Consider the following 13,455-nt stretch of genomic DNA (forward strand, 5'->3'; position numbering starts at 1 on the left):
TATTTATATGTGACCTGTTTGGGAAAAATGAGGTGTTTATGTTTACTGTGGGTTAGTGTGCTTTTTCTTATGCACTTGAAGGTTCTGTGCTACGCCTTGGTTAGTTTCATCATCACCACCACCACAACAAAAATTTATATACTGCCCTTCAGGACAACTTAACACCCACTCGGAGTGGGTTACAAAGTATGCTATTATTATTCCCACAACAATCACCCTGTGAGGTGAGTGGGGTTGAGAGAACTTTGACCCAATGTCACCCAGCTGGCTTCAAGTGGAGGAGTGGGGAATCAAATCCAGTTCTCCTGATTAGAGTTTAGCTGCTCTTAACCACTACATCAAACTAGCTCTCAGGGGTCGATCCTTTCACATCTTTATCCTCATTGTCAAGGATATCTTTCATGTCTATAAATTTCAAGGGGATTGCAGTGTTTTTGCAGCAAAAAACAAAAATAATCTTGTGACAGAGAAGTACATCTTTTCTGAACTTAAATTTTTTCAGCACTTTGCAGTTGAGGTTTTAGTGTTATCTGTATTTCACTTAAGCTACAAATGTAGGAATCTGGAAGTACTAGAAGACGAATACAAATAAAATAAAACTTCCTAAAAATTGTCAAGATTGAAAATGAAATTAGAAATGTTATTTGTTTCTGAGGTTTTAATGTCCTTGTCTGCTGTAATCTTAAGTGCTAGAAACTTATAAAAATAAACTAAGGTTTGGGGCTTTCTACCCATCCCTCAGAACTGGATGTTACTGCCTTAGACTAAGGATTAGAATCACATAGCACATCCATTTCTTCTCTGTATGTGAAGAAGGGAGCTTTGACTCTGGAAAGCTGATATCCTGAGTCTTTAAGGTGCCACTGAACTGCTAAAGACCAACACAACTGTCTACCTGATACTATTTTATCTGTGTTATTGCTGCCAGGATGAGGATCCAGCCACATGTCCAGTGACTTTGGTCACAATTAGAATACTTCCCAGGGAGTAAGCCCTACTTAATAAAATGGGTCTATTACACCGGTTTAGTATTACTAAGAAGGCACCTAATTCGTAGTCCAGAGTGCAATGGTGATCGTTAATAAAGGTTTACTGCAGGGCTTTCTTGCTATTTTCATGATACATTTTTATTTTTAGAACTTTAGACTAAAAACAAAGAGACTTTCACACAAACACACACACAAATCGCGCAGGTGGGTAGAAGGAGCGCCAAGGGTCAACCAAGTCCAAAGCAGCGCATTGCCGAGCTAGCCTAACCCAGACTCCTCCGACTTTTCCTCCCGCGCCTCCATCCCGTTCCCTATTATAGAAGCGCTTCCGGCGGCGTAGAACATTCTGACATCATCCCCCGCACCCCGGTGACGTCAGCGCCGAGAGCAGAGTGTGACGCCAGTGCGTAGGGGAACGCGATGACGTGTCCTATTTAAAGGTCCCCCAGTGGCGGATGGAGACAGAATAAGCAGGTGCTGCCGCGTGGGGGTGAACTGTGGCTGCGGAATAGCCGAAAGAGGCTGCGCTGCGCCGCCCGCAGGGAGAGTTGGGCCTGAGCTGAGAGAAAAAACAGAGTGACCGGCTGGGGCCGTTGGTGCCGCAGCAGACCAAGGCTCGCGCACCCCTGCCCTGCCCACCCACCGTCCCGGGTCTTTCCTCCTCTTCACTAGGCGGCTGCAGGTGTGAAGCGAGAGAGCCGGGAGCCCCCTCAGCTCCGCCCGCCCGCCCTTCTCAGGGCCTGGAGGAGGGGAACTAGCCGCGCTGCGCGGGAAACCGGCTGAGGGAGAGAGGCTGCCTGACTGACTGAGGCGGAGGCGTGTGCGCGGGCGGGGGAGAGGGAGGCTGGCGGTGTGAGGAGATGTGAGCGGCGGTTCTCCGGGGTGGGGGCAGCATCGCTGGGGCGCGGGCTGAGCCTGGCGGAGCGCTGAGGCGCGCTGCGAGGCGCCTTCCTCCCGCCGCAGCCCCGCTGCTGCAGAGAGGGGCGACGGGGGCTCTGCCGTGCTCAGCGTCGCCACTCCTCCGCCGCCGCCACTGCGAATGATCGATCTGCCAGCCCCGAGGAGGAGGAAGATGCTCGCCCGCCGCAGGAACGGGGCGTGATTGAGGGGAAGGGGACCGCGCAGCGACCGGGGTCAGGAGCGGGCGCCCCGAGTGCCGCCGATTCCCTCTCCTCCTGTCCCGCCCTTGGAGGGGATGCGCGGCGGGTGCCCTGCCTGTGCCGCCGCCGCCGCCCGACCGGAGCCCGATGTCAGCGCCGGGGAAGCGGCTCCCTCCGCCTGCTGCTGCTGGGGAAAATGAAGCGACGCCCCCCGTTCTCCTGCTGCTGCCGGCGGGGGTGTTAGAGGGAAGGGCGGCGTGGAGCTCTGCGCACACCGCAAGCCCCATCCCGTGCTGCACCTGAGGAGGGACGGACGGCGATTCAGGGGCTCTTGCCAAGCCGGGACCATTCCGATTAGACTGCCGGGGGCATCGGCGTCGCTGCTGGGGGTGTCTGTATAATACCCCCCCCCCCCGATAGAGGCGAGTGCCTCCCCCTTCTCCCTGCAGAAGGAGGGCTGGCTTGGTGCTGCTGCTACTGCTTCTACCTCCTCCTTGTCCGCCTCCTGGCAAGGGGCTGAAGCTGCCCTGGCCCCCTTGGTGCAGGGGGTGCGGAGAAGAAGACGGGCTCTGGGAGGCTATGGGGGACGTTCCCTTCGGGTTGGCTGCCTAGGCGAGACCTCCCTTTCTCCTCAAAAGGGTTGTGATTTCCAGCCCCTTTCTGGCTACGCTCCCACATGCCTGTAGATTTCTAGCGATTAAAATCCTGCCGAGAGACGCCGAGGGCCACCTGGATTTCGTGGGGACACCTAGGATCTACAACGGGGGGAAGTAGAAAGCCCAGACGAGTAAAAAGGAGTGTCAGCGTTGCTGAACCGACAGGGCTACGCTTGCGAAGAAAATCCTTTTTAGGAATTGGTCTGCTTTAAACAACTTGCATTTGCACGTCTCCATTGGTCATCATGGGGTAAGAAATTTCTTACTGAATCATGGAGTTGTAAAATGGGGGAGTGGATGGTCAAGCAGGTTCAGTTTCCGCAGGTTCAGTTTGCTTAGTAGGTTTTAAAGAAAGGCATGGGTTAATATGCATGAATCTATAAAGTTATAAAATTAATATTTAAGAACAGTAAAATAAATATTTTGCTTTGGTCACCAGTATAACAAATGTTGGAAGGGGCATGAAATCATTCAGTATTTCAGACTGAGGGCAGAAAACACTTGTTGCTTTGGTTTTGTCAGATCTGGTACATCTTTGGTGAATCTACTCACCATAGGTGCTGAACGCCAAGGGGGTTGGTTGTAGGTTCTTCTCTGAGAACCTCTTCTGTAGACAAGAGTATTTTAAAATTGCTGTTTCGTTTTAGCCCTTCTGGTAGCTTTCAAAAGTGAGAAAGATGGCTCCTGTAATCAGTTTGTGGGTTTGGCATATAGATATTCAAAAGTTGTTTTTACTACCTTTCAGTTCATTGGTGACAGCTGTCTAAGATAGTTTTTCAAGCAACACTTAACTTTTTTTTTTGCATTCTTCAGACATAATTGGATTGTAGAACCTACATTAAATGGAATGTAGAGCAACTTAAAAATTATGCTTTTTCTCCTCCATAAAGAACATTAATAAGTTCCAGGCTAAAAATGTGTAGTTGCTTGGATATACACTGTGCAATCTAGACTGATACCTTTATGTATCAAGATGAATGCATAATAAATAAGATTGAGTGTCATTGTAAAATACCATATCCTGTCTAAATACGAAAAAGCAACAAATACCTTTGTCCTGTTTTGAAGGTTGTTCTTACATAGTTGGTTCTGGGGTCTGTTGTCATCATGACTGTCAGCTAGTGGTGGTGGGGAGATTTGACCCAGGGATCTCTAGCTGTTGGGTTCTGCTGTACACGGTTAACTTAGTATACCTAATGAACTTGCACACTTGTCTAACTACTGAAGCTGATATAACACCTACGTTTATAATTTTGCTTGCAGGTCTACCCAAAACATAATTTAAAACTATTTTACATTTTGATGGGTCCTAATATATAGATTTTCAGTGAGTGTCTTTAGTTGCTGGTTCCCATAGCTCGACCAAGCTTTGCTAAGAGGCACTAGCAGAAGAGATGCAATTTATTTTCTGGCCATGGTTGGACTTCACTATACAGTACTTGGAGGTCTAGAGATTTTTCTTTATTTTTGTGAAAACCTTAAGTGGGTTGTGTCTGAATGAATGAATGGCAGGTGGGGAGAGGCTATTATATACCTTGCCTCTCCTCTTTTGTTTTTTCAGTTAAAGGGAAATCATGGGACTTCAATGGCTCACCCCACCATGAAAAACAGGAGAGGCAAGTCAGTATAAACATGTCAGGCTTCTAACCTGCCCCAGATGGCTCTGGGTTATTAAAAATAATTTAATTATTTCCAGAGAAAAAATGCCAAACAGCTCTTAAGTTTGAGGTTGAGGGTGTCTTGATGGGCCAAGTTATAGCATCAACTTTATCTTCCAAACATTATGAAGTAAGAGGCTATGTGCTTTTTGTGAACTGCTGGGTTCATTGGGGCAGCCAGTCTTGCCCCAGAGGACAAAGGCCAAAGCAGACAAAGGCCAAAGCAGACAAGATACTCCCATGTTTGGAGCATTCAGCTTTTTGTTTTTTATTTTAAAATATTTGTTGTGTATGACTCCAGTCTGGCGTGGGATCACGTATAGTAGAGATTTAAGATTTTTGCCCAGCACTGGTTTCGTGTTCAGAATATAGAGAAAAGAGGAATGCAGGTTCTGCACAGAACCTCAAGAGGCTGAAATTTACGCCTTTGGAAAAAACTGTGGGTTGGATCCAGCCTAAATTGTCAATGGAATAATGGAACTATTTTTTCCCAGAGGAATGCTATGGGTGGGGGGAGATCTGGACTGGGAAGAGATAATCAGTGGAAATTGCTGATTTAGTCTGACTCTGGACCGTGTTTGTTTGCCCCAGTGGTGCAAATAAAGGTACTGGGTTGCTTCAGTTAAGTGAAAATGGTGGCGGGGGAGTGGGGGCAGAATCTCCCCTTGCTGAGCCCCCAATCTGATTTGGTGGTTCTATGTATCTGTTTACTTTAACCTGTTGGAAGCTCCATGCAGTTGGTTTGGCCTGTCTGTCTTCCTTTTTTATAGGATTATGGGCCTTCTTCTCAACCTTAGTATTTGCTTTACTTGGCCCTGTGCCATTTTGCTGGTTTTAAAAAAACAACTTATTTTCAAATACTGAGACTGTCACAAGAATCCGAGATCCTAAATGTATGCAAGTGAACATCATGCATGCAGCTGAACTTCAGTGCCTTTTGATTCAGGAACTCAGGAGGTAATTGAGTGGAAAAGTGTCAGCAGAGATACTTAACCCTTTTCCTGCTTTGTTTCTGTGCTCCAAATTGTTTCTTAGGATGCTCCCTCTCCCCAAACACTGACAAGGTTCCTAGGCCATGCTAAGAAGCAGCAGGTGTGAAAGGATTCAGCACCTATTTCTTGGGAAGAGAAAAGGATCGTTGGAGTTCAGATACCTGACTTTGTGTACAATGCATAGTTTTATGCCTTGTCGTAGAACTTATAAATAAATTCCATGAACTCTTAGAAATATTTTACAAATGGTAAAAATTAGAACATAAGTTTGTAGAACATATGAGGCATTTAAAAAAACTGGCTAAAATTTACCAGTTACCAAAGAACTCTGAACATGTCCAACTATTTTCCTGAAAGTTAATATGATACAGAGAGAGCTAGAATAGGGGTTCTTCAATAGGTCTGATGCTTGGGTAAGGCGCTTTATGGTCTTAGTCAAACTACTTGCATTATAACATTTTAAACTGAGATATTGGTGTGTATCCAACCATTTGTACACTTCATAGAATGGGATTTTCCCAGTTCCCTCCTGTTGCAGCTCAGTGATTTTGTTTTTAAGAGTCAGTGACCTCTTAGGAACACCATATGGGGAAAAGCTAGAGTCTACAGTGGGAGAAAGAATTGACAAAAATAATGCCCCCTTCTAGAAATGGAAATGCCATTCTGTCTGAGGAACTGGGTAGTTGAATACATGCCATTGTATATAAAGTGTTTGTATTAGAATGGCCCGTTTGGAATACAGACAAGGTCATAATGGAAGAACTGCCATTTTGGGCACAACTTTTATCTGAAGAGCCCATGTGAAGAGTAATGATTAAAACAGCATTCTTTCTTATTTCTGTTTGTAACAGCCAATTGAGAAAACTTGATTTTTTTACCATATGCACATTATGAACAGATTGTTAGTTTGTCGTTACCAAAGTGAAAATGAAGCATACATCAGTTAATGTGAAAAAATGCAATGGTTTGGTTCCAGTGCTAGGTACTCTTAATAAGTTAGAAGACCCTTGTGAATGTACTCACCTGAAAGCAAAAATACAAACAATACAAACATGGAACCTTCGTGCTCATGAGAGAGAGTGCGCATTTACTCATTCCTCTATGTAGACTTTGCCAGGCCAGCACAGATAGTTGGAACAAATATTTGAGGCAGCATAGTTGAATAGACAAATTAGTTTCTGTCACATTAAGATTCTGGAAATCCATAGGGGTCTGCAAATATTACTCATTTTAATACCTTGGTATCAACATTGTATCCAAAATACCTAAAATCTGTGGGGTCTTTATTGTATATTGGGTTTGGATGTGTTTCAGAATAGATTGAAACATCTTGGGGATCTTTAAAAGTACTTTATAAATAAAATGAAGGTGTGTCACTCACAGCATATTCAGTTGCAGGGCAAAACTGCAGCATTTTATCAGAGCAACAGTTACACAATCTTTGTTACAATAATGGCAACTGATTCCCTCTTAATTGGCAACTAGGGTTGAAAGTTAGTCAAATGAGCTACAAGTGTGAGTTTTTTAAAAAATACTTTCAAGGTGTTAGACTGGTCAGTGTCTAGCTAGCAACTTTAAAATAGAATTGTCAGTGTGACATTTACCCAATTTAAAGACAATTTTTAAAATACGGGATGAAAATTTAAAAGTGCAAGTTCTCTCTAAGAGAAGCTTTTATTTGGTTTGGTGCATATCAAAGCACAACATTGGATTGAGCATTGACAAGGTCTTACTGTATTTTGGCAACAATGCCGTTGAAGGTGTACACCGATTTACAAACTGGGGTCCATGGGAGACAATTTTGAAAACCCAGACCATGCCCCAAATCTCCCCCCTCTATAATTCTTTAAACTCTCAAGAGATTGAACAGGCTGATCTCTCTTCCTCATCCTCTCTTTCTTTCAACTGGTATTTGCCAGTTCTTCCACTTCTTCTGGAGCATGTTAATTCTTATCAGGCTGAGGGTGTCTTAGAGGGCTTTGTATTTGTTTTGGTTAACGTATGAAGTCATTTTTCAACATACTTGGGGAGTCTGTTCATAACTGAATTGAAGTTTCCATTATCTTCACAGGGAACAGACACTTGATTGTTATGCCCAATGGTTACCTTATTTCTGATGGCAGACCTAAATTCCCAGTCATAAGAGTGTAGAAACCATTGGTCAAATTTGCAAAAGCATAATTACCTATTTACAAATAGTAAATAAAGTTACATTGAAAGTAGCCATCTTTGCATTTGTCTTTTTTAAAAAAGATTTTATTAACAATATAACACTAACATCACACAAATAGCTAAACATGAAGAGTACACATTATAAGAGTCAGCAATATTAACATAGTTGTTACTAAGAACGGTAATACAGTAATATTGAACAATTTTATTTAACAAATAATAAATTTGAAAATTATTAGATTTTCTTTACATAACATATAACTTTTAACTTACAAAAATAATAATAAGAAACAAACCACATAATATAATTAGTTTTCTTACGGTTTATAAATTTAGGGCAAGATATGATAAGTGTTTAGGAGGGTGTAAGTTGTTAATAGTTAAATACTCAAAAAACAGATACCATTTAGCTCTAAAATTGGTCTCTTTCAGAGAAAATTGTGCTTGATAAATGTTGTCATAAATCTTTTCTTGAATGTAATAGTCCCAAATCTTAAATAACCAGCTTTCAATGGTAGGAATTTTTGGTGACTTCCAATTAGATGCCAATAAAGATTTAGCTGCCATCAAAAAACTACCAATTAATTATTTTCTTATGTTAGGAATATCTACAGCTTCCCATTGGTCCAAAAAGATCAGTCTAAGATCAAAAGGAATAATATAACCTGTAATTTCTTTTATTTTTCTTAGAATTTCAATCCAAAATTTTTCCACATGGGCAACCCCGCCAACAATGCACAAAAGAACCCACACTACTACATCCTTTCCAGCAAAGAGGCATTTGTCTTCTATGGATTTTTCTTCTCCAGCCCTTTCCCCCTCCTTCATAGTGAGTTGTTCCCTGTTTGGGCTGTACTCAATCCAGGTAGTGAGTTTGAAATGCTTTATGGTGGTGGTATAATGAGAAGGGATTGTGGGGAAATTAATTTTTATTTTAATTAAAGTAGAATTAATTATTTGGTGAAGTGGTGGATATGATCCTATCCCTGGTTGGAGAAAGGTGCAGTATACAAATAAATAAAGTACCTATCTGCTGGTTAGTGAATTTGACATTCGAAGTATTGCACAGTAATATAGGGCACGCATATAGACACTTGTCTCCTTCCCTCTGGCAAGTAAGGATTGCCTTCAGGCAAGTAAGTAGGAACTTTTTTATAAATAAAATGGGTGCTTCTTTTTTCAAATTGTTGTATTGCAAATGTCTTATACTTCTGTGCACTAGCAGATGGGCTAGCACAAGTTTCCATGGGATGATCACTTTTGTGGACTGATTTTTTGCTTTTTCTTCCATGATTGCAAGGGAGTCCAAAGAGGTTAACCTTTATTTGTATCATCTAGATTATTCTGTTGTTTCCCCAAATTATTCTGTGCTTCCTGCCTGTCTTGTACAAGGCCCATCATTTCTGGTAATTGTCTTGAGGTGAAGAATGTTTGTGAATAAAGAGTATACTGAAGATTTATCCATCATGGATTCTTGTATCTTAGCTACTAATGTTTTGGGACTTCTGCAGTGTATTTCAGGGTGAAACTACCGTGTTGACAAGTGCATGGACCAATTTCAGTAAGGGTTGTTGCTCATCATAAATACTCTATTGTCTACCAAATTGCCTCACCATGTTTGTTTACACAGGAGGCTATGCTTGTGCATGCAAATGAACTTTCCTGGTCCTAAGACCTACACGCAACAGCAGTCTTCATGCTTGTTGCCGCAGTTATGAAGTCCCAATCTTTTCCCTGTTATGGAAACTGGGACCTATTCCTGCTTATGTATATATTGGATAAGACTGAAAACTTGGTGCTGCTGCATCCTTCAATCTATGGATTGAGGTGTGCTGCATTTAAATTTATTTCAAGGACAAAAATGTAGTTGTTTTCTACTGTGTCATATGTAAATATCTGAAACTTTTTTATAAGTGTCCTGAAATATGTAAACACAAATACAGACTGTGAAAAGTACGGCTTTACTACCATGATACAGAGCTCATGGTACATGCCATATTGATATGCCGCGTGTCTAAAAGTGGTTATGGTTTCTGTAGAGTTAATGAAGGTCCAACACATACAACTGGTTTTTTTTATTTAAGTGCCGTATATATACAACTTGGTCCAGTTCTTTTTATACAAGTACAAAGAGACACTGCGCTCCTAGCCTTGCGCAATGATGTCACTTCCCGGGAGTGACATCATTGTGCTAGTGTGGGGCCACACACACACGAGGGGCATCCACAGAGCAGCAGAAAGGTAAGTGCTGGGTCCCTACAGGTAAGAGGCTCTGGCAACCCTAAAGCACATGTGTCTCCACAGAGTGTAAGATTTTTCACTTGAGCGTCCCTGTGTAAGATGTCTTGTGTAGAGAGACTCCTAGTGCGCCATTTAGCGCTCTCTCTCTCTCTCTCTCTTTCTTTCTCTCTTTGTGTGTGTGTGTGTGTGAGAGAGAGAGAGAGAGAGAGAGAGAGAGAGAGAGAGAGAGAGAGAATTTCCTGATTGAGAAATCTAGATTGCTGTGACTCATTGTACTTGGAGACCTCAGTTGCTGGAACTTCAAAGATTTGTATTTGCAGCATGAGTAGCACTCTGAGTAGCACTGGAAGTCCACTTGACCCAGTTCATGGGGATTTTGAGAGAGTTCCTGCAGATGGTAAAGAGGGGCTTTTAAGGTAGTAACATTCTGTACATTATTGCTGATAAGCATGTGTTTTGTACTCTGTTTCTGAGATACATCATGGTGAAGAAAATGGCGAGTGGGAAGTTAGGTCACACAAGAAGTAGATTTGTAAAATTCTGTGAAAAGAGCAGGCCCAGAACTGGAGGTGACTTTGGAGGGATTGGTGGGTCTGAAGGTGAAGGAGTATAGCTTTACTTAGTAGCTTGCTGGTTGTTTTGATGTAAAAAAATTCAATAATCTATCTTTGAAAAATGTAAACAGGCAAATTTAGTAACTACTTATTAATATTTCTCCTAGTTTCATTTTTAGGTACACTACACTCAGTTTAATGTATTGATGCAGTATATTATACAATTACAGCTTGAATATGTAACTGCAGATGAACGAATTGTAATTATCTGGAGAGTGGTATAGTATTAGAAGCACTACTACCTTAAATTAGGCCTAATTCTTTTTTGGGGGGGGGACAAGATCGATATCCCGCCCTCCCACCTTTGTATGCAAGTGGAAAATCTTCCTGCATATGCATTGAGGGCAGTATTTTCAGATGCTTCCTAATGTTCCATAGGGCCTCAAACCTTGGGAGGCTTTTTGGGGTGGTGGATTTGCTTATTAAAAACTAAAATACCTCTGTGTTAAACAGAACCCTGCTTGTGGCGCTCTGGAACCTAGAGTAAATGTTGTTAAATAATGTACCAATCCTGATTCTTGTGCTTTTTTAAAAAAAAAACTTTCAAGTTACCAGAAAATACCAAGTAGATTAGTGCTATAGAAATATCATAACCCGGTGGAGTGGTGGTGGTGGTAGTCTGTTGCTAAAATCTGAAGAAGGGGAAAAACAAGCCTTAACCATCAGCTGGAAATGCTGTAGGGAATAATGGATTCTATGAAGGTGTATGTAAAATGCCTAATACATATGGGAGCATATATTTGCAGCAAGTTGTTTTTAAGTAGTAGTTGGCAGAGCTTTTCATGGCATCTGGCTTGATTCCCATCAGTCATTGAGTTACTCTAATTTTGACTTGGGTACACATGATAGTTGCTGTGTCAGTAGCAGCTAGCTAATGTTTCATGTTTTCACAGAATAGGTTCATCAGAGATTTAAATTATTTTATCTAAAGGACCAAAATGGTTGCAACACTAGCTGTTCTTGTTTCAATGTGGAACTACATCATTCATGTAGAGAAATACATGTCAGATTGTTTAGAACAAACAGGACTTGCAGGTGATATGAACTAAATCTTCCCTGCAGCATCTGTCCCCAAGATATTTTCTTAACAGAAGTGCTGACTAATTGTTTAATAGATAAAACTATTAAAGTATAGTGGTTTACTGTCAAATACTGCCTTTGCACCACCTAGAAAGGTATGGAATGATTTATTTCTTAAATATTAATATTTTGAAAAAGGTACAATGCTTACTTTATCAATTTGCACTAGATCTGAATTTAAAGGCAGTTGTACATATAACATACATTGGGTAGATAGATGCTTTACAGAAAATTTGATGAAAATGAAGAAGCACAGATTTTTGTTAGCTTCTCTGTGTATGTGCAATGACATTGAGCAAATCCATTTATTTAATGAGCAAAATTTACATAAGCAATCTCGTAATGGAATAGTGCTGTTTGATATAAGAGTAGGTTCATGTTCATACTGGGCAGCAGATACTCAAGGATACTACCAGTCTCTTAAGAAGCAAACTCTAGGACATAGGTAAATAGAAGTCTAAGGTTACCCATTTGGGTAATATGGCTCGGTATTCTGTCCAGTTTAAATGCAGAACAAACTCCAGTTTAGATGCAGAACTAACTCTCCTAGATACCAATGCCTATGGAAATTTGCTGTTCCTTGGCTGTCATATTCATTAAAATTGTAATGCATTTATAATGCTACTTTTCAGAAGGAAAATCTTTCCTACCAGTTAGTTCTTTACATAAAAAACAGTGTTTTACTCAAAGAAAATAGAATTGGGAGGAATAAAAATTACAGGTAGCGATACTCTGGGAAAATAAGAGTAGAAAGATAGTGGGTGGGAAAGATCCTATAGTACCTTAAAAGGTACAGACAGTGGGCTGGATCCCGTGCAGTGTTTCCAGTTGCCTGCAAAGTGGAACTTTTGTGGTTCCCCCTTCCACGGCAGGCCCCAATTCCCTCTGAAATCCTGCTCCTTGAAGAGGAGGTCCCCTGTAACAGGTTTCAGGGATATTTCAGACTGCTGCTGCTACCGCCACAGGTGTCACAAAGCTTGCGCTCTGTGGACAGAAATCCTTGTGCTTGTGGAAGTGCTGCATTAGATCCTACACAAGAAGTCTAGTGAGAATTGGAAGCTGATGTCGGGACTTGATGGTAGACTAACTATTCAGTGTTGGGGCTGGCCACACTAGTCCTCAGCTAGTGTAACAAAGCCACTATAAGCAAGAATCACGGCAGCTAATAGTAACAGAGTAGTAAGCGTTATACATTATTCTCTCTGTGATAAAAGTAAATTATATGTTATGCTGCTGGTATTCTTAAAGCCGTAGATGAATATGGGTGAAATTACAAATTTCCAGCAGATCATTTGTCATTAACTGTTCATTTTTCAACATTTGCACTGCTGGTTTTCTCCATTGTCTGATGGACATTTCGGATTTGACATTTAAATGAGAACCTGAACTATCAATACTGTGTTTTTTTAAAAAATGACTCTTACTGAAATTGTAAACACATGAGCTTTGGTAGAAGTCCACTTATAATCTTGCTGTAGGATTTAGACAAAATTAGCAAAAATGTTATGGTTCATCAATGGTCTTCAGTGTAGTCCCAAATTGGGACTGCGCTTGCACAGGCTGGCTGTTCAAAATAGGATTTTCTTAGCTTTTAGGCTATTGAGGGGGGGTCCCTCCCCTCGAACTGCTCCAAGGCAGTTTTCCCCACCAAAAACGGTCACATGGTGTAGAAAGATCACCCCCTTTCCCCCCAGTTTGTTTCTTGCTGACGCAAAGAACTAAAGTTTCTTTCTGTTAGCAGGTCTGCCTTTTGCTGGTTTGCTGTTACATAGTTGTTAATAGCTGTTAATAGTTCAGGACAGTGTTTAAAGTTGCTCTTTTATTGCAGTTTGTTTGTTCTGCTGTGGAGTTGGTGAGTTGCTTTGCCTTGTGCAGCTTTGATTTTTTTCCTGACTGACGAGTTTTTGACTGGTGTCATGGCAGATGAGTTGTTGTTTAAAAAATGTAAGCAGC

The 13,455-nt window shown here is 41.6% G+C and overlaps 1 protein-coding gene across 1 annotated transcript in view; it reads left to right on the top strand.

The window, feature by feature from the left end:
- The first annotated feature begins 2,565 nt into the window (after positions 1–2,565).
- Positions 2,566–13,455, top strand: part of HOMER1 (homer scaffold protein 1) — a 135,024-nt gene continuing 124,134 nt past the window's right edge. Inside the window, exon 1 of the mRNA XM_054987658.1 lies at positions 2,566–2,995. Coding sequence (XP_054843633.1) covers positions 2,991–2,995 — 5 coding nt within the window. The 5' untranslated portion in view covers positions 2,566–2,990. The remainder of the gene's footprint in view (positions 2,996–13,455) is intronic.

The sequence above is a fragment of the Eublepharis macularius genome, chromosome 8 (assembly GCF_028583425.1).
Source record: "Eublepharis macularius isolate TG4126 chromosome 8, MPM_Emac_v1.0, whole genome shotgun sequence".
NCBI classification, from domain to species: domain Eukaryota; kingdom Metazoa; phylum Chordata; class Lepidosauria; order Squamata; family Eublepharidae; genus Eublepharis; species Eublepharis macularius.